The sequence below is a fragment of the Sebastes umbrosus genome, chromosome 12 (genome assembly GCF_015220745.1).
Source record: "Sebastes umbrosus isolate fSebUmb1 chromosome 12, fSebUmb1.pri, whole genome shotgun sequence".
NCBI lineage: Eukaryota > Metazoa > Chordata > Actinopteri > Perciformes > Sebastidae > Sebastes > Sebastes umbrosus.
In genome coordinates this window covers 11,548,587-11,574,350 of record NC_051280.1, presented here as the reverse complement: position 1 = coordinate 11,574,350, position 25,764 = coordinate 11,548,587, and the positions used below count along the sequence as shown (strand labels likewise).

Here is a 25,764-nt window from a genome sequence, read left to right as displayed (position 1 = left end):
TGTTGAAAGTAATATCCGGTTAAATACTGTATAATCTGAGGGACTGTGGTTGACAAAGAACTTAAAGGGATAGTTTTAATGTTTTGAAGTGGGGTTGTATGAGGTACTTATCCATAGTCAGTGTATTACCTACAGTACATGACGGTCGGCACGCCACCAGTTTGGAGAAGCAGACTTTTTGAGCAGTAAGTACCGACCTGCTGCAGACATTTAAACAATATTAATGCAAGTTTAAAAAGGTTAATATTTAATGCAAATTATAGAATTTGTTCCAGAAGTTCCATTAGAAGTATTGATGAATAAATTCAAAAAGGACTTGTACTGTATAAAGGTCTGAAACTAATTATTGTTTTCATTAGGAATTAATTTACTGATTATTTTTTCAATTAATAATTTCTTTGTTAAAATGTCAGCAAATACTTAAGAACCTGAAGCTCGCAAATGTTTGGCATTTTAAAAAGAAAAAAATAACGATCAAAATTGTTGGCAATTAATTTTCTGTTGATCAAATTAATTATTGTTACAGCTGCATGGCAACTATTGGCACCTTGCGAGTGTTGCTGGAATTACCTTCTGTCATCAATGCTAGTGCTGTAGTGGACAATTTGTCAGTTTAATGTGGAAGTGGGATGGAAAAGATAAAATGTAATGCATTTTTTATTAGCTTTTTATGATAAACTATACTATTATTCTTTTTATGACTTTTAATTATGACATACATTTTCTATTACATTTTTGTGGCATATGATACTGTGAGATTTTTATATGACATACTATATTTATACATTTTTTAGACAGTATACTATGACTTTTATTTTTTTAACATAGTATACTGTGACTGTTTATTTTTTCAACATACTATGACTTAAATTTTTTTCGACATACTGTACTATGACTTTTTTTCAACATACTGTACTAATGTGCAGGACTTATTCAGTCCTGCACACTATATTTTGAAAAGTCAGTACTTCATTTTATTTTCATGTTGTCTAATAGGAATTTGTTTTATTCTAGCTGATGACTTTGAAATTTGGGTTCACACAAAGATCAGACTGAACTTAATGAGTGTTTGAACTTTATTTTAGCACTACTTCCTTTCACGTTGACAGTTTAATGATCATGAAAACAAACATGACTGGTGGATGTTTCTCTGACTCTATCTATTTTGTTCTACAACATGCAATCTGACTTGTAGAAATTAACTTAGTTAAGAAAGCAATTGGAAAAAAAACAAAAAACAAATGAAAAAGTCCTGTACAGCTACTCTTAGGATGTACAGAAAGTAGGCTTTGGATTGTACAATATGTTTGTACAGATTAATCACACAAAGTGGTCTTTGGCTGACTCATTAATAGAAGTTTTTCAGTCTTTTTAAGCTCCCATCAATATAAATATCACATTAACATGACATTAAATACATTTATCTTAGAATCTTGTATATACAAATTTATATTTACAGTCATTTTTCTGAATCTATCAACATTTTTCTACCCATAATTCGCCCCGTGTTTATGCCAGAAACACCTAAAATTTACACACTGATCCTCACATTGATTATTAAGTGCTCCATGCCCAAAACAACAGAATATTAATTAATAATATTAATAAGTAACTGCAATTGTTTTTGTTTTGTTTTCATCTCCAGGTGAGAAACATGCTTTCTCCCTGTAAGCTACAGATAAAATTACAGATTGTGTTTGTATTGGAATGTAATGAGATGCTTTCTCAAATGTATAAAATACTGTTAGCACAGTATGTCCATTAAACATGCTATTCATACCGCTAATTTAACTCTAATGTGGCTGAAGACACACATGCTCTCACTGTCACAGTCCTGTGTTTCTGTGATGAAAATGTTTGCGGGGTGTCAGAACAACTCTGATCCCCCTCAGTGTCACTCAGCTGCTGTGAGAGAGCGTCAACATTAACGTAGGCCAGAAAAAAGCCCCCGCTCGTTCAGTTTTCGGTGTCTGACGAGTCGGAGACGTCCGCCAGTCGCGCCTGCCTCTTGCGTACGTTCCAGTGCAAACACTGAGCCAGGCTTTCAAACCAGTCGTACACCAGGTCGTGGCAACAGATAGAGGGTACTGGGTAGCAAGATGTGGTGATCTTGATGCTGTTGGGAGAAAAAAGCAGGAAGCAAATTCAAATCCTAAAAATTAGGGAAAATAAATCTGCATAATGAAACAGCAGCAGTTGAATGAACTTTACCAGTCTCCATGCTGGATCTCCTGTCTCTTCCTGCCGTCAAACGACACCCAGGCGGTGGTCCTGGCATCAGGGGACAAGGTGATCTGATTTGGGGGAGAAGAGGACTGTCAGTTTCCAAGCTACAGTTATGAGTTATAATAAAGCTTCACACTGACCGACTGATCAATACACCAGCCTGAGAGACTGACATTGCCATCCCTGGAGCCATGTCACTAGCATGGCTCAAAAGTGGCTAGGATAATATAGAAGATAGGAAATGTCTTCGTAAAGCAATTTGTTTGTAAATTGAAAAAAAGTCCTTGAATACTATGATACCTCTAAAGAACAGATGATTAATGGAAACTTCATACCACAATCATGACATAAAAGTGGAGTTGTCCCGATACCGGTATCAGAAATGCCTCCTATGCTGCCTAAGATGCTGGATCGGGTATCGGCGAGTACGTGAGTCTATGCATCGATCTGATATCACGTTATCATATCACTTATCAGCTCATTTACGCGACAACAGGATCATCAACTGTCACTCGCTACCCGATCCGTACATCCTGCCCAACTGGTACTGCACATGTGTAACTGTCAACACAGATGAGAAAGAAGCTAGACGGCTCACTCGTTAGCTACTTCCATCCTCAGCTACGGAGGAAACGATCACTGCGTCCGAAACTGATGATGGAAGTAGCTTAAGAGTGAGCCATCTCGCTTCTTTCTCATCTCTGTCGAGAGTTGCACATGTGCAGTACCGATAGGGTAGTAGTGTAATATTAGCCAGAGCTAGCAAAATGGTAATATTTTACACTGGAAAATCTGTCAAACTAAGATAATAAAAGAAAGTTCTATGGCATTCATTCTCTGTATGCATTTGTTCATGTTTTACAAAGAGTTTAACCTAACCAGGCCATACAACAATGATAGCAATCGTATCACATCCATAAAGGGTCAATAGTATCCATCCATCCATTATCTGTAACCGCTTATCCTATTCAGGGTCACGAGGAGGCTGGAACCGATCCCAGCTGACATTAACACCCTGGACAGAGGCTTGTACTACGAAGCGAGTTCAACATACTCAGGGTATCTTGTTGTTATTCTACAATTCTACAATTTCATTTAGCAGATGCTTTTTTTCAAAGCGATGTACATCTGAGATTTCTTACAACACAAGCAAGGATCTAGATAGGAGGGAACGACGTCAGTTTGTGTCAAATTGAAGACATTCCCTCCAGGCGTTCCTGAGATATCGCGGTCACCATTCTTGTGAACCGACACATACGGACGGACGGACGGACGGAAAACGTAATGCCTCCGGCCACGGCTGTCAGCGGTGGAGGCATAAAAATGTAAATATTTTTAAGCTGTGCATAAAAAGACGGGTGATAAATTACAGAAAAACTAAGTAAATGAGAAGAGAAACAAAATAACAAAAGCAGATGCTTCTATAAAAGGCCACGAGGGGTCACTACATGGTGCTAAATGGACAGTCACCACACCTCAACCCCACTGAACAACTGTGGGAGATTTTAGCCCAAGTGTTAGACAGCAAATGAGGGAATATCATTTGGAAAACTGGAGTTCATCCTTCGAGTAAAGTGCAGAACTATAAACAGCAACATGAAGCTCAACTCAGCCTCCTTCCCCTTCATTCTTACCATGAGCTCCACCCCGGCAGGGACGACGATGGGCCTGAAGGAGAGCGAGTGTGGGCAGATGGGGGTGACCATGATGGCGGGTACGTTGGGGTGGATCATGGAGGCTCCTGCTGCCGCTGCATACGCTGTGCTGCCTGTAGGTGTGGACACAATCACACCTGGAGGAGAGAGGGAGGACATTTACCACATTTACCGTATTAATTCACCGTATCTACGAGTCATGACAAAAAAGTGACATCACATGACGGGAGGCTCTTACCGTCTCCCTGCACTGAGGTGATGAGCCGTCCATCAAGGTACAAGTCCACATTGGACAGGTAGGAGGACGGGCCTCGGTCCACCACCACCTCATTCAACACCTGAAAACACACACACAGACCAAAGTTACGATTAGAAGGCACTCATAGGCTCCACAATCTATAAATTAGACTCTGAATCGGTATCAAATTGGTGACATATGACCAAGTTGGTTTTGGAGAAAACCTAAATTCCTCTTTGGGAATATTAAAAGGTAGGTAGTAGGTAGTTCGGATTATTTGAAGTGGGGTTGTATGAGGTACTTCTCTATAGTCAGTGTATTACCTACGGTAGATGACAGTTGGCATTTTAGGTGAGCCTTTCTTTTAGGTGGCTAAAATACGTTTTGCTGCTGCCCCCTTCCACAGCAGTACATTGCTTTGCTCCGGTGTCGGTACTCCTGTCTGTTTCACCAAGCTGTGCACCAATCGTCATCTACTGTAGGTAATACACTGGCTGTGGATGAGTACCTCATACAACCCCACTTCAAAATATCCAAACTATCCCTTTAAGGGATGTGTACAAGCAAAATCAGACTCATGACCATTGATTTACAACCATTTAAATGAATCATGTTAATGTAGTGCCATCTATAGGCCAAATGACATAAATGTTTTGAAGTGTTTGTGTGCATCCACATGCTGTACAGTATATGTGCAACACGTACTGTATATATATGTGTGTGAATTTGGCAACCAAAAACAGGAATGTGGGATGGCATATTAACAAAAAAAACTCCAGAGTCAACCAAATATGTTCTTAACCAAATATTGTATGAAGATGATTACGTAACTGAAGGTTTGTAAAGATTGTGCCCCATGTAGGATGCTTTATAAATGGCCACATGGGGTCTCTATCCACAACAAAAATTCGTCAGGTTGTCTTTGGACCATGGCCTACGTCTGCACCAAAATTTCATTAACATCTGTTTAAGTAAGTTTTTGAGACATCTAATGAAACAAGTTTAAACACAACCACTCTGGCAGATATAAAGGCAAAATAACTGCACTTCCCTCGCTGCATAAAGGTGGAAAAGCTCTTTACAATGGCGTAGTCTTCAATATGTTATTCCTTTTCACAGACAGTAAATAGGAACCAAATGTATTCTCTGCACTCAATAAAAACAATAAATCAGCCAGCGACAGACGCAGAGTTACAGTGCATTACATTCCCACATTACAAGAGGAAAACTACGAGCAGAGAAAAAAATGCTGGTGTGCAGACAAGCAGCATACAAATCACGCTCCACACTTCAGTCAGAGTACCGCAGCGCAGAGCGGTGATGTCTGCCCGATGTACTGACGTCAGCCGAGCGCAGAGCACACATCCTGCTGGATGCAGCAGACGTGATGTAATGTGAGGTCAAACTCAGGCTCAGAGGCCACAACGATCCGTCACTGTCCGTTATTTATCGATGAGACGGGAAAGAGGAGAGAGAGCTGCACTGAAAATGACAAACTGCAGCAGTGTGTGTGTGTGTGTGTGTGTGTGTGTGTGTGTGAGTGTGTGTGTGTGTGTCTGAGACTGCAGCAGTGAGGCATGTTGTTTAGTTACAGAGTGTGTCAGACCGAGAGCGTCAGAGCTCATTAAATATCGATTCGGCGTCGACGGCGCTGTTGATGCCAGGATCTCCATGGCAACTGGCTCAACAGAACTTCATAAACATCCTACTTTTTCTCTCCCGTATCTGCGCCCAGCAGCTTTATTATGACTGTCGCCATGGCAACCCGGCTCGCTCACTGTGAGCTTGTACGCATGTACGTATGCACCCAGGGATGAAAAAAGGAAACAAGGAACAGACAGACAGAAGAAGCCTCCATCAACTTTAGGTGTTTACAGCGTCATTTTCAGGGCGTGATCAGGAATTAATAAAGAGGACAAAATACATCACATGAGCCCTTTTCAACCAGGAACTATGGAACTAAACTCAAGAACTATAAGTCGTCCTTTAAACATCCCTGTTTGCGTTTCCACTGCATCTGAAGAACCATGATGATTAAGCAAATCAGTCCAATAAGTGATTAACTCCCTGAGACACGACCGTCATTCAGAGGCTGTAGCAGTTCGGTTTTAAAGCTAAAGTGAAGCTACAGATATGATATGAAACTAGAAAACTTAAAGAGGAAAAACTGGCATGGCCATTTTCAAAGGGGTCCCTTGACCTCTGACCTCAAGATATGTGAATGAAAATGGGTTCTATGGGTACCCACGAGTCTCCCCTTTACAGACATGCCCACTTTATGATAATCACATGCAGTATTTTGAATGAAGTATAAATGTGTTATGTTCGCCTATTCTAAAATGATGTGTTTGAATATTTCTGCATACTGAGGTCCCTAAATAGTCTTGGAATTACATAAAGTTGGTATCACTGTAAAGCTGAGACTCTTTGGGATCCAGTGAGCATGGCTTTTTCTCTTATGTTCCTCAAGGTCTGGGTGTCGTAATGTGGTATTTTGGAGGGATTATTGATCATTTTTAGCAATTCTGGTAAAATGGTAAAAAAAAAATGTTAAATTTAGCACAAAATCTGTGTAACTAATGGTATTCACTCATAAATTGCTGCAACAACTTATGAGACATAATAGAGCATGGGGATTTCTCAGCCCTTATAAACGTTCACAATCTATTCAAATGAATTAAGTCAGTCATTCATTCATTTATGTTTATTTCTGATTTATGACTAGAACAATTTGACACAGTGCTGAGCCCCTGTTCCCCCTATAAAGACAAAAACAGCTCTATTGTGGGTCTCAGCAGGTTGAAAAAGGACAGCCTAAGAGGCAATTTTTACACATAAGGAAACAACAACAAAGTTTATCTTGTTGTTTGTATTTACGGTTGTGTGACTCTGATGTTTGAGTGGATCTAATGAATCACTTGCTTCACTCACAGCTTGTTCACATATACACTCTCTCTTTATCTTACTTTCTTTTCAGACTAGTCGAGAAGCTGACACCTCATTCGATAGGTCAATGAACTTTAGCAGAAATGTCTGACTATCGTTCTAATATCGATTCTGTTCTCATCCAGTACTTCCTTATTGTGCGACAAAAGTTCCCGTCAGAGTTCAAATCAGATTGCAAATTCCACCCAATCAGTTTCAGGGCCATCAGAAAGTACTGCTTCAGAGCAGGGACTTTTCTGGCACCTGGATCGGCAAATGAACTGAATTTAGTTCCCAAGTCCTCTGGTTGAAATATAGGTAAGATTCTTGAAAGGGTTCCATGAGCCCCTGGAAAAGTTCCTGCTGTGAAAAGGGGGCTGCAACCAGCACCTTTACCCTGCTTTGTGTATTTTATTAGCTCAAGAAGCACTTGGTCTCCTCTCAGCTGTTATACCTGTGCCTCTTTGTCCTCACCTGTAGCTGCAGGGTGACCTTGCCGGCCTCGCTGTTGGTGTGTCCATGAGGAAGGAGTCCGTTGTGTTCCTCCTCCTCTTGCTGCTGCTGCTGCTGAGGCTCTCGGCTGTGCGGCTGCTGACCTGTTCTCTGAAGCATGTCCTTCACCACCTTCACCTTAAGACGACTGCGCAGAGTGATGGCTGCATTGCCTGAAAACCCACATACAGACATACATGTAAACATAAGCACACTTGTGGCATTCACACACATTATCTACTTATTGTACCGATATGTGTCAAGAATAAGTGTTTACATTCACATATATGAGACCGCTATTTTATTTAAAGCTCCTCTCTACCTTCAAACACTTTGGCCACTTCAGTCTTGTACGACTCAAATTTGAAGGGCGTCAAGAAACCCAGAGAGCCGAGGTGAAACGCCATAACCGGAGGGACGCTGCCCTACAGAAAAGAAAAACAGTCCGGACATAAAAATCAGCCTGACTCTCACCCCGGTCAGAATTATGACCCAAAAACTCATCTGTTAACTTAACTGTAAAGAAAAAAAAACATGTAGAACACAACACTGAGAAAATCTGTATACATTTGATATTAAAAGATTTTATATTGTATACATATTGTATACATATTGGCAGAGCATTTTGGCAAATTTTTCTTGGGCGCTACCCACATAATCAGCTGTGCTGCTCATCCCACAAATGCATGATCCTCACAAGTTGGACATCATTGCGAAGGTAAATAAACAGGCTTTCCAACGATGCGAAATACAATGCCAATTAGCATATACAGACGTGGACAAAATTGTTGGTACCCTTCCGTTAAAGAAAGAAAAACCCACAATGGTCACTGAAATAACTTGAAACTGACAAAAGTAATAATAAATAAAAAATCAATGAAAATTAACTAATGAAAATCAGATATTGTTTTTGAATTATGGTTCAGCAGAATCATTTAAAAAAACAAACTAATGAAACTGGCCTAGACAAAAATGATGGTAACATTAACTTAATATTTTGTTGCACAACCTTTTGAGGCAATCACTGCAATCAAGTGATTTCTGTAACTCTCAATGAGACTTCTGCACCTGTCGACAGGTATGTTGGCCCACTCCTCGTGAGCAAACTGCTCCAGCTGTCTCAGGTTTGAAGGGTGCCTTCTCCGAATGCATGTTTCAGCTCCTTCCACAGATGTTCAATAGGATTTAGATCCGGGCTCATAGAAGGCCACTTCAGAATAGTCCAATGTTTTGTTCTTAGCCATTCTTGGGTGTTTTTAGCTGTGTTTTGGGTCATTATCCTGTTTGAGGACCCATGACCTGCAACTGAGACCAAGCTTTCTGACACTGGGCAGCACATTTCGCTCCAGAATGCCTTGATAGTCTTGAGATTTCATTGTACCCTGCACAGATTCAAGACACCCTGTGCCAGATGCAACAAAGCAGCCCCATAACATAACCGAGCCTCCTCCATGTTTCACATTAGGTACAGTGTTCTTTTCTTTGGATGCTTCATTTTTGCGTCTGTGAACATAGAGCTGATGTGACTTGCCAAAAAGCTCCAGTTTTGTCTCATCTGTCCAAAAGACATTCTCCCAGAAGCTTTGTGGCTTGTCAATATGCATTTTGGAAAATTCCAGTCTCACTTTTTTATGATTTGGTGTCCTCCTTGGTCATCTTCCATTAAGTCCACTTTGGCTCAAACAGTGACGGATGGTGCGATCTGACACTGATGTACCTTGACCTTGGAGTTCACCTCTAATCTCTTTGGAAGTTGTTCTGGGCTCTTTGGTTACCATTCGTATTATCCGTCTCTTCAATATGTCATCAATTTTCCTCTTGCGGCCACGTCCAGGGAGGTAGGCTACAGTCCCATGGACCTTAAACTTCTGAATAATATGTGCAGCTGTAGTCACAGGAACGTCAAGCTGCTTGGAGATGGTCTTATAGCCTTTACCTTTAACATGAAGGTCTATAATTGTCTTTCTAATCTCCTGAGACAACTCTCTCCTTAGCTTTCTGTGGTCCATGTTCAGTGTGGTACACACCATGACACCAAACAGCACAGTGACTTCTTTTCACCCTTTAAATAGGCAGACTGACTGATTACAAGTTTGAAGACACCTGTGATGCTAATTACAGGACACACCTTAGTTTAATATGTCCCTATGGTCACATTATTTTACATCTTTTCTAGGGGTACCATCATTTTTGTCTAGGCCAGTTTCATTAGTTTGTTTTTTAAAATGATTCTGTTGAACCAAAATTCAAAAGCAATATCTGATTTTCATTAGTTAATTTTCAGTAAATTTTTATTTATTATTACTTTTGTCAGTTTCAAGTTATTTCAGTGACCATTGTGGGTTTTTCTTTCTTTAACGGAAGGGTACCAACAATTTTGTCCACGTGTGTATATATTGAAAATTGCAGTAGGCCATATTGTGATTTCGATACAATTTTGATTAATTGTGCAGCCCTACCTGAAGTGATGAACCAATAAAAGTGTGATTACCTGGAAGAGAGAGGAGGCGTAGAGCAGAGTCCCATCTCCACCGAGACAGATGATCAGGTCTATGCAGTCAGAGATATCATCATAACCTGCAGGCAGACAAAAAAACACTGCTATACTCAATATATCGTTTTCATTTTAACAGCATTATACTACTCACAAAATCTAACAGACCAATAGCAACAACATAAGACAATAGAAGACTGTAGTCAAATATTTTCTATAGTATTAATGTGATCTAAACTAAATTTTGGCTGCAGAATTAAAAATTAAGAAAGTACATTTACGTTGAATACTGTACTCAAGTACAAGAAAGTCAGTGACAGTCTCAGACAGTCTGGTAGACTTATATACTGTATACTCCACATTATACTCCATTCCATCTTGACAGCTTTTGTTACTGGTTATTTAGCAAATTAAGATTCTACACGTAAAGGTATAAGCTCACAAAGTATTGTGTATTAATACAAATCAGTAAAACCACCATTAAACACCACAACAATAAAATACCGCTTACATAAAGTTGTTAGAATGAGTACCTTTAATTTTAGCATTTTAAAGCCAAAACTCCCTTCACTTTAACTTACATGTGTATACAGGACTTTTATTTTTAAGGGCATATTTTAATCTATTTTTATTTCTGAAAAGGATATTATTACTTGTAGAGTTGCAACGATTAATTAAATAATCGATTATTTGTCAACTATTGAATTAATCGCCAACTATGTTTGATAATCGATTAATCGGTTTGAGTCATTTTTTAATAAAGAAAAGTCAAAATTCTCTGATTCCAGCTTTTTAAATGTGAATATTTTCCAGTTTCTTTACTCCTCTATGACAGTAAACTGAATATCTTTGAATTGTGTACAAAAAAAGAGGAGGAAAACATTTGAGGACGTAATTTTTCACCGTTTTCTGACATTTTATAGACCAAACAACCAATCGATTAATCAAGAAAATAATTCACAGATTAATCGACAATGAAAATAAATAGTTGCAGTCCTTATTACTTGTTTAAAAATGTCAAATGTATGTCATTATTCCAGCATTAATGTCTGTGTCTTTATTGTGGAGTCTCACCCTCTCTGAAGGTGCAGAGCTGATTGCGGATGGAGCCGAACGCCTCGTCCTTTGACAGCGTAGCATCATCTGCTACCCTGCTTTCCACGTACACCATCATCTGCTTCTCCTGATACACACAGACATGCTTTAGTGACAGCAGCCAAAACACACAGACATCTCTCAAACGTACTCTCTCCGAAATGAAGTCGACCGTACGCCAAACATGTGTGGACTAAAGTGACGCTGTTTGTACGGAATGTAAATACACGGGTTCGCTGGCCGTCTTGTTACACAAAGCACATCTTGTTTTGGAAACATGTGGCCAAAAGGTGTCGTAACATCGTGAGACCAGACTGTAACATGTCTGGTTCATTTCCTGTATTGATCTTTTGGTTCGACTCGCTGCTCTTCAGTGTCACACATGTTTCAGTGAACATGGGTTTAGTTAAATAGCAGCCAAGGACCTGTAACTGAAAGCAATTAAATTGACAGTCTCATATCCCCACTAATAAAACTAAAGACAACACTGCAACCGGGTATTACTCTCAAATTGATTGACAGGTACTTTAAAACACACACTAGACTAGCATTGGAAAACAGACCAGCAGGTGGAGCAGCTGTAGGTGGAGGTGGTGATGGTGGTGACACAGCTGATATCTCACTAGAGTTTAATGTAGTAAAACAATATTCCCATAGTGATATTACAAATATTTGAATGTCAAGTTCAAATTCAAGTTCATCGGAACACAAATCCAGCGAATCTGTAGTGTTCACCAAGTAAAATCTAAGACTTTTCATTACACGGCTTTGTTGAATACTCGATTCTGATTGGTCAATCACGGCGTTCCACAGTCTGTCATTTCTTTATAGCAGACCGTTGCTATGTATAACAGACCGTTGCTATGGGCGCAGTTCTGATGTCGGACTCTGACGGACTATTTTTTGTGTGAAATTATTGATTTCTTAAGTAAGTAGCCGTGTAATAAGCGGGATAATGTACAGCTAGTGGGTCATCGTTGTGAAATATGGTGCCTTCAAATGAAACTCGCGAGTTCGTGTTTACAACAAAAAGAATGACGCCGTTGGGAATATCAACATTTTCCTCAGACATATTATAAAATTACGAAGAAAAATATGACTAAAATTACAAAATATGTTAAGTTATTATGCACCGAAAAATTAACTTCCATGGCCTCTGCCATTTCTGACAACGTCACCAAACACGCCACAACTTTCCACTAACGGGGTTGTGCCACAAGAGGGGGGCGTTCATATGGACTCTTCTCGTGAACACAGTAAACACAACCCCATTTGAAGGCCCAAAGTAACCCCTTCAGAGCGATGCAAGTCCGGCTCGCTGTACTGTATTATCCCTTACTTAAGACCCCTTTAATACCACCAAGAATGCAATTTAATACCTCTTTCATGGTCATACCAGGCGGAGTACAATGGAAAACACTTACGGACAATATGGCCTAGAATAATTTATTCTTATCACATTTTTGTCAGTACTTCCCAGCAGTATATAACAAACATTCCTAATGATATAATTCATGAATTAACATGATTTAGACCTGGATCAGCAGCAGAAAACGGATGTATGGATTACGCAATTAAAAATGCTTTCATTTTTCTTTGCTAAAATTGACACTTCCCCATTAAGAGACAATGAGTTTCCTACGGATACTGTAGCTAGAAGTAGTGATAGTGTTTGCTATGAGTTGGATTAAACAGCCTCCTGCGTATACAATAATCCACTGTTGAAACAACCCCACTTTTCATTCATCATCTCGTATTGCTTATAATAAGATTGAGGACATTGTATATTATTTTCGGTTTATTCTTATTTGTATTTCTTTATTTGTTTTGTTTTTCATTTTTAGTTAATTATGTTGCTCTAGATGTTTGATAAAGGTTAGTTTATTCATTTATTTATTTATTTAATTAATTATTTATTTATTTTAATTTCATCACCTCAATCTCCCTTGTGGCTTCAGTAAATTCCACTTGTGCTGTTTTATGTCAGATCCAAAGTCCACTTCCTCAACATATATCATGAAATAGTAACTTTGTAAAACATATGACAAACAGACAGTATATAATAGCATAGCAGTCCCGTACCTCCACTAGAAACCTGCAGAGCTCTTTGAAAGGCTCGACGAGGCTCTCATCTCTGATTTTCCTGATAACGAGCACGTTGACAGGAGGTTTATTCCAGGTGAGCCGCTGGCTGGCTGGGTCCTGGATGTGCCTGGGACACGACAACACACACACACACACAAGTGAGTAAACAAACACACAAACACATATATTTAGCACACACCATCAGTACCTGTCAATATGTTAGACGCTAGACTTGCGACTTTTAATTCTAAATAGAGTCAAATGCCACCATGGTACCAGGTCTTACCTCATGTTCTGAGTAAAGTAAAAGATAAATCTACAACAGCTGCAGTCATTCATTAACCGTTATGACACCTTAGTGTTACGTCTGTAGGAGTGAGGTCCAAACTCCAAACATCTAAATATAAAAAAAACTATTTTTCTCCTCTTTACCGTTTGTCTCTCCCCTCTGCGTGACGGATCACAGGCATTGTCCAGAGTATTTCGTCTGTCTGTTCTCAGATAAAAGTCAACCAAGGAAACACTCAGGTGACAACAAGCCTCAGTGGTCTGATCTGTTAGCCATCCCATTTCATGTAACATCCAATCACAGCATTTCTCATTTTATCTTATCTCAAACAGTTACACAAGCTTTTCTGTGTAAATAGTAATTGTACACAGAAAGTTCGACCCTCATGCTTACATGACTGAAGTTGGGTTGGGAAGAATACAGGCTTTGGGTCCGAAGTGAGTGGCTGGATACGGTCCATGTAGAAAGTGGGCTCTCCTGTGAGGAAGGAACGAGAGGAGGACAGGTCACTATCACCTCATGTCCCGGGCAACAGAGTTGTGGCAGTGGCACGGCGGACCAGCTGGCAACCTGCAGTGCAAACCTCTTAGGAGAGCTTTCCGCTGTGTCGCTCGCCGAGCCAGAGGGCTCCAAGTGCTCGTGTTGGCCTGGCAACCTCCGCCGCTCGACGTCCCAGAGCAGCTGTTCATGACCACCACCCCCCCGTCGCTGCGACCTCGTCCCCTTCCGCCGTCTCCTTGGTGACTTGGACGGGTGCTCCCGGTGCTTGGAGGGCCTGGCTGACTCTAACAGCTGACTGGGGGGCGTTGAGGGTCGTGCCATGCCTCTGTCTGGCACCGACAAGGGCCCCGGTGGTGGACCGGTCTCTGAGTTCTCCATTCTGCAGGGACGCAACACAGAGGATCTGTTAAAAGATATTTTGACAATGTGAAGAGAAAAAAACAATCTATGAGATGGTTCTATAAATAACTGGAGAGACTTGTCTAGAGTTAAAACAATTAGTGGATTACTTGAGTAGTCGGTTGCCAACTAGTACAAAAAATCACATGTGTATGATATGATAATCGATTAATTGTTTTGAGTCAATTATGAAGCTAAAATACTAAACATTCTCTGGTTCTGGCTCCTCAAACATGAGGACTTGGGTTTTTTCTATAGCTTATGGATTTGTAACTTGATTATATTTAGATTTTAAACTGCTGGTCAGACAAAAATACGCACTTTGAAGGCATCACCTTTGGCTCTGGACATTCTCATTACTTTATGACATTTTATAGACAAAATGATCCAATAAATTATTTGAAGAAAACAAATCAGCAGGTTAACTGACAACGAAATAACCATCAGTTGTATCCCTATATACTAATGAAGACCATTATTTTAAGTATTTTAAGTGTTATTCATAAAGTAAACGGTGTGTCACAGTGGTGTAAATATTCAGTATGAGCTGATAATGAGTACTGAAGGGATTAACTGATAAATGATAGGTAAATCAAAGAAATATGGTCTTTTTTTCGAGTTCACATAAATAGATAACTACAACTTTTGTGTGTTTTCTCGCTGTCAATTAGCAATTTTAAGACTTCATCTAAAGCTGGATGGATGCTAGATGGAGTGTGTGTTTGTCTCATGTGGGTTCAATAGGGTTAGCTCATCTTTAACCAAGAGAAATAATCGTTTTATTAATCACTAAATTCGTTAGTTTTTTGTTTGTTTTTTTAAATTCATTTTTATTTGGAGACGTTGACACTTTACATGATCAAGGAATGTACATGTTTGCAGCATGATGTAATGAGCAGCATGAATTGAAAGAGTGTTTCCAATTTTTTCTTTTTTTAAGTGTACATATACAATAAACATTGTGCATATTCCCAAGAACCCTATATATTTGGGGTGCCATGTGGAGAGAAACAGAGCACCATATCAGATTGACAGCAAGCTAATATTGATAAATATAGAAATAGTAAGAGTAATTATATTAGATAAACAAATACACATGTATATATGCATATACACTCATATATACCCACATGTTCATGCCAATACATACACGCATATATTGCATATACAGCGGGTAAAATAAGTATTGAACACGTCACCATTTTTCGCAGTAAATATATTTCCAAAGGTGCTATTGACATGAAATTTTCACCAGATGTTGGTAACAATCCAAGTAATCCATACATACAAAGAAACCAAAACAAATAAGTTCATAAATTAAGTGATGTGTAATAATGTGAAATGACACAGGGAAAAAGTATTGAACACATGAAGAAAGGGAGGTGCAAAAAGGCATGGAAAGCCAAGACAACAGTTGAAATCTATCAGTAATTAGAAAGCAATCCGGCCCCTTATCAGTGCAAATTAATATCAGCTGGTTCAGTCCCAATTGATGGCCTATAAAAAGGTGTCTCAATACCAAGGTGTCACACAAGAAACATCTCATGAAGAGTAAAAGCAAAGAGCTCTCGCGAGACCTTCGCAACCTTATTGTTGCAAAACATACTGATGACATTGGCTACAGACGCATTTCTAAACTTCTGAATGTTCCAGTAAGCACTGTTGGGGCCATAATCCAGATGTGGAAAGAACATCATTTCACCATAAACTGGCCACAACCAGGTGCTCCTTGCAAGATTTCTGACAAAGGAGTGAAAATAATTATCAGAAGAGTTGTCCAAGAGCCAAGGACCACTTGTGGAGAGTTTCAGAAAGACCTGGAATTAGCAGGTACAATTGAAATCATAATAATCTGCTGCCATCTACCAGGATGGTGATGATGATCATCCTGGCAGATGGCAGCAGATTTTTATCAAGAATGTCTCGGTACATTTTTCCATTCATCCTTCCTTCAATTATGTGAAGTTTGCCAGTACCGTATGCTGAAAAGCAGCCCCACACCATGATGTTCCCACCTCCAAACTTCACTGTTGGTATGGTGTTTTTAGGGTGATGTGCAGTGCCATTTGTCCTCCAAACATGGTGTGTATTATGGCATCCAAAGAGTTCAATTTTGCTCTCATCTGACCAGACTATATTCTCCCAGTATTCCACAGGCTTGTCCAAATGTTGTGCAGCAAACTTTAAACGAGCTTCAACATGCTTTAGCAATGGAGTCTTGCGTGGTGAGCGTGCATACAGGCCATGGCGGTTGAGTGCCTTACTTATTGATTTCTTTGAAACAATTGTACCTGCTAATTCCAGGTCTTTCTGAAGCCCTCCACAAGTGGTCCTTGGCTCTTGGACAACTCTTCTGATAATTATTTTCACTCCTCTGTCAGAAATCTTGCGAGGAGCACCTGGTTGTGGCCAGTTAATGATGAAATGATGTTCTTTCCACTTCCGGATTATGGCCCCAACAGTTTTGCAGCTGTTGTCTTGGCTTTCCATGCCTTTTTGCACCTCCCTTTCTTCATGTGTTCAATACTTTTTCCCTGTGTCATTTCACATTATTACACATCACTTAATTTCTGAACTTATTTGTTTTGGTTTCTTTATATGTATGGATTACTTGGGTTGATACCAACATCTGGTGAACATTTCATGTCAATAGCAGCTTTGGAAATATATTTACTGAGAAACATGGTGACGTGTTCAATACTTATTTTACCCGCTGTATATATATATATATACACACATACATATACCCACATTCATGTACTGTACATATAAATAAGATAAAATGAAATAAAACAAAGTGAATAAGTCAGGATGGTAGTTTGACTAAACTGTAAGTTGAAGTCTACGAGGTTGAGAATTAATAATATTAATCACTAAATTAGTTAATTTTAGTCCTTCCACAGACTATGATTTGCCTCTACTGTGTCTAGTAACTAGGGTGAAATAAATCAAACCAGCGACATAAACTAAATAACATAATCAACCTTGTATCAAGCAGAGGTCTGACAGCTACAACTTCCCTTTTAGCATTAAATTCACAACATAATTAAGCTCAAATTCATAGTTTTCAATGTATTTATCAACAATTTGACCTTGGACCAAGCTTAATTGAGATAACCGTGTTTTTATTGATCACTAAAGCACCTTTAAAACACCTACAGGAGACTATGATTTGCCTCTACTGTGTCTACAGAGCAGCCAAACATGAACTGTAACTAAGCAACGGTCTGACAGCTACAACTTCCTCTTTAGCATTAAATTCACAACATAATTAAGGTTAAATTCATAGCTTTCAATGTATTTATCAACAATTTGACTTTGGACCAAGTTTAATTGAGATAACCGTGTTTTTATTGATCACTAAAGCACCTTTAAAACACCTACAGGAGACTATGATTTGCCTCTACTCTGTCTACAGAGCAGTCAAACATGAACTGTAACTAAGCAACGGTCTGACAGCTACAACTTCCTCTTTAGCATTAAATTCACAACATAATTAAGGTTAAATTCATAGCTTTCAATGTATTTATCAACAATTTGACTTTGGACCAAGCTTAACTGAGATTACCGTGCTTTTATAACACCAGACCCTTTAAGCAGCTGACGTTAACCGACACAAACAACCGACTGCCCGTCATCAGTGAGCTAGCTGGATTAGCATTAGCATTAAATCACCCTTGTTGTTGTTAGCATGTAGCTCAGCTAGCTCACCGCTCTGCACCTCTGAAGGATGAGAAGTCTTACTGTGTCAGAAAGAAGACAACATGCTCATAGAGCTCTACTGTTTCATGAAGGTCCGAGTGTGTTTAAAGACAGGCAGTGCCGTCAAACTCTACAGGCTGATGATACAACAGGTGGATGACTGATGGACCGAGGCACGGATGAGGAGAGGAAGTGATGTTGAAGTGATGGCCGGATCAGAGGCTTCTTCAGGGGCTTCACTGCTGCGTGCAGCCGCGCAGCTCTCTGCGCAGCTTCAGTTAGAGTTAAAGGAACAGCGCCGGTCACTTCCGGTCACGTCCACACAGTGAAACCGGAACTGAAGAACTGGAGTGGGGGGGTTTAATAGTTTTTAATTATAAACAGTGTTAAAGTATAATCAATTAACCCATTAAAGGGACTGTTTGTAACTTTTTAAGCGTTTAAATGTACCGGGTCTGGACACATGCGCGCGCTTGCGTGTGGCCGGAGTCTCTGCTCCTCTGCCTGCTTGCCTTCACTCACACCGCGCGCATTCTCGCACCACCTCTAGATGTGCATGCGCGCTCACTACACACTGCAGGAGAGTTAGTTTAGCTCTGAGAATATCTAGTGAATGTACAGGGGACGTTTGTGCAGAAATAAATGCTGCAGCTCCTCCAGACCAACAGAGGTTTCCCGTGTCTTGTGAAGTGACGGGGCTCCGCAGAGAGACACGTTATCGTCTCCGACCGGGTACTGGTGTCTCTCTCCGGCTGTGGTCGGAGGCGATAACGTTTCTCTTCCTGCTTCAGCCAGCAGGAAAAGCCAACACTAGGATCAGCAGTGATTCATGGAGAGACCTTCGTCTGGTCAGCTAACATTACTGCCAAGCAGCTGAAATATAGAGTGATATTGTGATTTTAGCTGACGTGTGTCGCCTCACTGTTTTGTGCGATGCTCGTTCATGTCTATTTAGAGTGAGCAAGCGCGAGCCCAACGCTGACCGTCTTTGACTTAACTGCCACAGGTGTCGCTGTTAACAAGCATTTCTGAAAGTTACAAACAGTCCCTTTAATAAGGCTATATATTATTTTTCAAACTCTGTTTGGTTTTTGAATATATCACACATGTACAATATGATACGACACAGAGATTAAAAAATAAATAAATACATATATAATCAGTATTTTTTTTATTTTTTTTTATTTAGCCTTTATTTAACCAGGTAGAATCTCTTATGCAAGAGAGACCTGGCCAAGACAGCAGCATTTAAACATACATTAAAGTTTCAGACGCCACAACATAAAACAAATGCAAAATAAATACATAGCATAATATCATACAAAACACATTAAAATCAAGTGATGGAAGCCAACTTTAAAGTGAAAATACTCAGAAACACAGTAGTGGAAAGTAACTAAGTACATTACTCAATTTTGAGGTACTTTTCTTGACTATTTCAATTTTATTTTATGTTTTACACTCCACTGCATGTATCTAATACATTTAGTGACTAGTTAAATTATAGATTCATCAACAAATGAAATATGATATATTATTATAGATTAAGCTACACAGCAGTATATGAAGTAATTAAAATCAGCCAGCTTGCTTTATACTCCTTATACTACTTTCTATTGTTTGACCCAAAGTGTTCCATATTACAAAATAAATAAGACATTATACAAATAGTATTATTAAAACATTTTAAAACTCAGCTCATTATTATGAAAATGTGTTTTCAGGACCTGTTTTTGGTGTTTAATGAGTGATACTGTGACATACAGTAACAGGCTCTGGCCTGTTTGTATTTGAATAACAAATACTTCAACAACTTGTAAAAGAGAACTGGATCGACCGGTTTTCACTTGATAGGCCTTCATCAGGACCTTATAAGAGGAGAGAGAGGTCTTGTTTAGACAGGGAGTACACATATTATATAATGTTTGAAATGAACTCTGATGCGCCTCAAGACATTCACAATTCATTTAAATACCATGAACCATACTTTGTTTGACCTTTGGCCCACATTACGGTTAACGTCTACTCTTTGGTGCTGTTGGAAAATCTCTCACTTCCCGACTGCACTGCATAAAAAAGTCTTAAAGGAAATGAAAAACGGTACATTGTGCATTGATTGGTTGTTTGAACACCACTCCCAAAAATGTATGTTTTGTGAACTTCCTTGTCAGACTTGACACAAGTTACCAAACTGCCTTTCCTTTCTTTCAACCACGCCTTCTAAACAAAACCTTTTCAAGAGTACAGCTGCACTGACGCTGGGTATTTGAAACCCTCTAAAAGGGAGCAGAGACGGAAATACAGTGCTCCATCTAACATCACATCTTCACACAGGTAATAAAGTCAAAGGTAGCGTGTGTTTGCATGTTTTTATTTTAAATACGTGAGAGTGTTGTGTTGCAAAAGTCTCCTGTGAAACTGAGAGACATTTACTGGTGTAAAGTTGATAAATTAATCTTCTGGTGCTTCTTTGCAGCACTGAAACATATTCTTACTTTTTTTAAAAAGTGCAATGAAAAAAGTGAAAAGCACTTGATATATTTCTATTTTTTGCTCAGTTCTCTCGCTAACAATGGCCGCATCAATATTTGGTCAATTTCAACTTCCTATTAATCCCGGCTCAGCCTGCTTTCTGTTAACTAATAACTAAAGAGGTGTAGTGCCATACAGCTGTAGCATCAGTCAAGTTAAGAGAAAAAATAACATCCAAACTCTTGTTTTAACCTGTGTGACTTTCACTTCTGGGTTTGCAGGGTGAGAAGAAAGGAATCCTCAAACAAGGCTCTCAGTTATTGATTTCAGCAGAGTGAGAAATGGTAGTTCAGACCCCATTCAGCTCCACATGCGGAAAAAGAATAGATTTATTTTGTCAAAACGCTCACTAACTATCAAAAAATTCCATCGATGCAGAAAGAGTCAATTTATTCCGAGTGCAAAAGGTGACACAATGTGAAATAAAATGTGATGCTTCAGTCAAAGGTGCAATCATCTGCACCAACGCTTTGTCACCTTCTGCACATGGAATAAAAAGCTGTTTTTTTATCTAAAGAACTCTTTCTCAGTGTGCGGGCAATTTTTCCAAGAAAAAAACATACAATGTGCAAGAGAAAATAGAACACTCATCCTTCACCTTGGAAACAGCAAAATGATTACTTGGTGACGAATGAACTTTCATCTTAATTTTTAAGCCACAAGAGTACCTTAAAGTGCTCAGAAAAACAGATGATTTGAACATCTACAATTCAATGACAAATGGGAAAACCACATATAAGGAGGAAGATTGTGTGATAGAATCAAAAGCTCCAGAATAGCTACTAAGTGGACTTATATTTAGGGCTGCAGCTAAAGATTATTTTCGTTATCGATTAATCTGCCGATTATTTTCTAGATTAATCGATCAATCTTTTGGTCTATAAAATGACAGAAAATAGTGAAAAATGTCCATCCCAGTTCCTCAAAGTCCAATGTGATGTCATTAAATGTCTTGTTTTGTCAGTGCAACACCCTAAGATATTCAGTTTAATATGATATAAAACAGAGAAAAGCAGGAAATCTCCATATTTGAGAGGCTGAAAACAATTTGTCATTTTGTCATGAAAAATGACGATTAATCGATTATCAAAATATTGGCAACAGTCTTACCGCCGATCTCAATGCCATTTGAGAAACAGCATTGCTTGTTAGCGCGGTGCTAACTCTTCCAGACCCTTTTTACTGTGAGACTGAGTGCTGCTTTTCTAATGCTCCGGGCAGCAATTTGGCAGATTGGTTTCATCCGGTTTACTTTCTGTTTTGCTAGTGTAGTTATTACTTTACCAATTATTTTACTGATTTATTTATTTTTCATTTGATTTATATTAATCATTCATGATATTTATTTATTTATATTTATAAAACTTATTTCCTGGAACCTCCAGTTTGACTTGACAGTTGGAGATTATTTTTCTGACGATCGACTAATCGATTAGTCGACTAACCGTTGCAGCTCTACTTATATTTTCTGCCAAAGTTAGAACAGTTTTAGTTATGTCAGTGGGGGATTTCTGTTTTTTAGTGTGAGCTCTCGAGGCGGTAAAGGAGGACGTTTAGTAGTCTCATTTAGCCACTTGTTAGCAACCTCCTTTTTTAAGACATGTAAAAGCTTCAATATTCACGAGTAGAATATTTACTGACGTATTTTATGTTGTAGAACAAAAAACGTTAAAATCTCTTCAGCTTGTGTTAACCACAGACTTTATTTCAGGCAGCTAACTAAAAACCCTTTTAAAAAACCCGTTGACTTCCAGACGAGGGAACCGGAAGAGCTAAAATACTAACTGATTTCCAGGTTTTAGGACTCATTTCTGAAGTGGGCAAGGCTAATTTAGAAAAAGGGGATGTAATGTATCTTTGTGCACCAATCAGAGTTTAGCAAAATTTTAATCAATATCTGATGACAGTTGGTGGATTGTTTGCTAATGTTGCCAGTTAGTCAAATCTGGTCAAACACATTCAAGCAGTCCTGATAATTTGAATGTTTCGTCTGAACTTTAGGTCAATCCACAATACATTAACCTGCTCAGCACCAAACAGCAGACAGACACAGAGCTCGTGAACAGCTCTGCAGCAGCAGCGTCTCCCTCCATAATGACCAACATTGCACCACTGCACGCCATGTTTATCTCCATCCCCTCCATCCTGCTCGGTCTGGGAGGAAAATGTCTGCTCAACTGGGCCCTGGTGTTCCTCCAGAGGAACCACATCTGCAAAAGCTTCCTGGGAGTGTTCTGCGTTTCCCTCGCTGTCGTCGACACAATCCTGACCCTCTCCGTCGCCACCCTTCACATCAACGCCGGTGGATACGTCATCCTCCTGGACTTGAAGCTGACCACGTACCACGTATGTTTGCTGGTTCAAATCCTCGGACAAGTCTACAGTGCTCTGCAGTGGCCTGTTGCAGTCGTGGCCGGTTTGGACCATTTCTTCACTGTCACTCGGAGGTTGCAACCCACCGCCGCCAGGGCCAGATGGATCGTCTGCGTATTTGTGACGGGCCTCCTGTGGTACCTCACTGCTCTCTACGTCTTCCTGCTGTCTGACTTCATTCCTGTCATGGAGGATGTGCCTCACAACCAGATACTAAAGTGCTGGGTCTTCCACTCCTGTCAGATCATGCAGGTTGCCATGTTCCTCCTCCTGACTCTGGGCTGTGCAGCGTTGCATGCTTGGTGCAGCACACGATTATTACCAATTCCTCCTCTGAGAGGCCAAATTACAGACCGCAGTAGAGCTCACTCCAGAAGAAGTGTTGCTCACCAAGCCCTGCATATATTTCTGAACACATGGGCCCTATTCCTGGTTCTCCTGGCCGTGCTCCTCGTACTACCTGTGGGAATACCTGCATACCTGGGTCTGAACGTTGCCTGGCTCTGTTTCCTCAACAGCCTTCTGATAGCAGTCGTTTTATGTGCAGTCTGTCCAGCCTCGCAGCCAGCGCAGGGCCTGGCAGCACTTCCTGACAGCTTCTGTGAGTGGAGATTTAAATTTAGCCCAGAGGGCAGAACATGACCGCACGAAGCAAATACGAACAGGACTCGTGTTAGAAGAATTAGCTGCTCAGACCTCAATGTCTTATAGGAAGAAAACAATTTGTATTTTTAAAGAAAAGTAAGGTAGCCAAGGTAGTGGCACGGCTTTACTAATGGCAATGTGGATCTGTCGGTCGGCACAGAAAGAAATATCTCAACAACTATTGGATTGGAACTATTAAAGTGGCACTAGGCAGTACATTTTTGGCATCATTGGGCAAAAATTCCATAATAACCTTTCAGGATATTGTAATTCAAGTGTTCTGAGAGAAAACTAGACTTCTGCTCCTCCTCATGGCTCTGTTTTCAGGCTTTAGAAAATCTAGTCCGTGACAGGAGACTTTGGCCAATCATGCCAAAAGTCCTTTCATCATTTCATTGAGAGAGCGTTCCTATTGGCTGTGCTCCGGTCATGTGAACAGAACTTGGCGTTCCTTCGCCAGATTTCACAATGGCAGCGGCGTCACAAACTTTCTCATTTTACAGCTAAACGTGGCACTACAAGATGATTCTGAAAACATTTGAGGCGAGAAATAGGCATTAACCTAACATAATATTGATTCATATTTGATAATCATATTTGATCAGCGTATTTGACCGTTCGGTCGGAGTTTGCGAGTGATTGACAGCCGGCTCTCATAGACGGCAGCTGGACAGCGGACCTCAGATCAGCTCTGTTTGGTTGTTTTCCTCCGGTAAGTGAAATCTTGCAGATGCCGTTAGGAACACCGGAGGACACAGACGCACATGATTTTTTTCAGGTTACCTGTTTCATGTACTACTGTCACAATATAGCGACCGTTTTATAAAAATAACTTTTTTTAATCATATTTGCTCTAATCTCGCCTACTTCAGCTTTAAACGGATGAATTAAAGGATGAATTGTAATAAGTTTTGTGAAAGGAGAATTGTCCATCTCTCTTGAAACTTAGGTGTTGGGTTCAGCAGGAGCCGTTTTGTGTCAGATGTTGGACTATCTGTGTTTATGATGACAAGTTGGACAGTTAGTTGCAGTTCGCTAAATGTTAAGTATGAAGCTTGCTATAAAGTTAAATGATTACTCTGAAGTAAAAAGTTCAATTGAATCAAAACTGGAAAAAATAAAAAATATTTTACAGGCCCGATTAACAATAAATATGAAACATCGGGCCTCATGCAGCAACATTCTCTCAAAATTCTCTGATATTTTCTCTTAATTTTCTGTTAAGAGAAGTCAACTCCAGATGAACCAAACTTTCTTTCTCACTTTTCAGCCAAACAGTACACTACAAGATGTTTCTGAAAACATTTGAGGTGAGATATAGGCATTATAGTAACAGAATATTGATAAATATTTGATCAGCGCTGCCTATATTGACTGTTTGATCGGAGTTTGCGAGTGATGACAGTGGGTGGGTGTTTCAATTTTTGTGCATCGACGCCGTTGGTCAGGACGCCATTATCAACTGTAACCGCCGTATGAGAGCAGTGCAGAGCGGCGGCCACAAGCTAGCCAGTGGGGCACGCTCACATGCACGAACATGAACTAAAAGCACACAGCCAGCCTGGCGAAGAAAACAAAGAACAGAGATGCTCTGATTACAACACACACAGAGGGAGAGCGACTTCAATCTCTGCTCAGGTAGCCATTACTCCTCTATATCTGTATGTAACAAATAGTTGTTATATATATACATATATTTATTACTTCTTTATACAAACTGCATTCCTGTTTACATCTCTGTATATATATATACTGTATATATATATACAGTATATATTGTGTATATACTGTATATATTGTATGTTTATATATACTGTATACAGTATATTGTGTGTGTATATATATACTGTATACAGTATATTGTATATATATATACTGTATACAGTATATTGTGTATATATATACAGTATATTGTATATATACTGTATACAGTATATATACAATATACTGTATATATACTGTATACTGTGTGTGTGTGTATATATATACTGTATATTGTGTATATACTGTATATATTGTATGTATATATATATACTGTATATACTGTATACAGTATATACAGTGTATATATATACTGTATACTGTGTGTGTATATATATATATATATTAGTTC

General features: G+C 39.4%; 2 protein-coding genes across 5 annotated transcripts; one reads left to right on the top strand and one right to left on the bottom strand.

The window, feature by feature from the left end:
* Positions 1-1,058: 1,058 nt before the first annotated feature.
* On the bottom strand, positions 1,059-18,772 carry nadkb (NAD kinase b). Of its 4 annotated transcripts, none has more exons than XM_037786384.1 (12): positions 18,111-18,769; positions 14,083-14,379; positions 13,893-13,976; positions 13,208-13,337; positions 11,105-11,213; positions 10,028-10,113; positions 7,859-7,961; positions 7,519-7,709; positions 4,120-4,219; positions 3,861-4,018; positions 2,212-2,294; positions 1,059-2,116 (listed from the first exon to the last, which is right to left on the bottom strand). In XM_037786384.1, the coding sequence occupies exons 2-12, from the start codon at positions 14,376-14,378 to the stop codon at positions 1,957-1,959; spliced, it is 1,500 nt and encodes a 499-aa protein (XP_037642312.1). In that variant the 5' UTR covers position 14,379; positions 18,111-18,769; the 3' UTR covers positions 1,059-1,956. The 4 variants fall into 4 exon arrangements, with proteins under 4 accessions (XP_037642312.1, XP_037642313.1, XP_037642311.1 ...); XM_037786385.1 differs by having other exon boundaries at positions 1,957-2,116; positions 17,968-18,772; XM_037786383.1 differs by having other exon boundaries at positions 1,957-2,116; positions 18,075-18,772.
* On the top strand, positions 16,068-23,988 carry gpr160 (G protein-coupled receptor 160). Its single transcript, XM_037786389.1, has 3 exons — positions 16,068-16,229; positions 20,342-20,435; positions 22,635-23,988. Exon 3 carries the CDS (start codon positions 22,728-22,730, stop codon positions 23,646-23,648), a length of 921 nt encoding a protein of 306 aa, XP_037642317.1. The 5' UTR covers positions 16,068-16,229; positions 20,342-20,435; positions 22,635-22,727; the 3' UTR covers positions 23,649-23,988.
* Positions 23,989-25,764: the final 1,776 nt, after the last annotated feature.

Excerpts from the sequence above, each read along its gene's own strand:
- nadkb (XM_037786385.1), bottom strand. The coding sequence starts at position 14,378 with ATGGAGAACTCAGAGACCGGTCCACCACCGGGGCCCTTGTCGGTGCCA. Across the intron at positions 4,220-7,518 it reads AGGTCACCCTGCAGCTACAG|GTGTTGAATGAGGTGGTGGT; the intron begins GTGAGGACAAAG and ends GTGTGTTTTCAG. Across the intron at positions 2,295-3,860 it reads CTGCCGGGGTGGAGCTCATG|ATCACCTTGTCCCCTGATGC; the intron begins GTAAGAATGAAG and ends CCCCCAAATCAG.
- gpr160 (XM_037786389.1), top strand. The coding sequence starts at position 22,728 with ATGACCAACATTGCACCACTGCACGCCATGTTTATCTCCATCCCCTCC.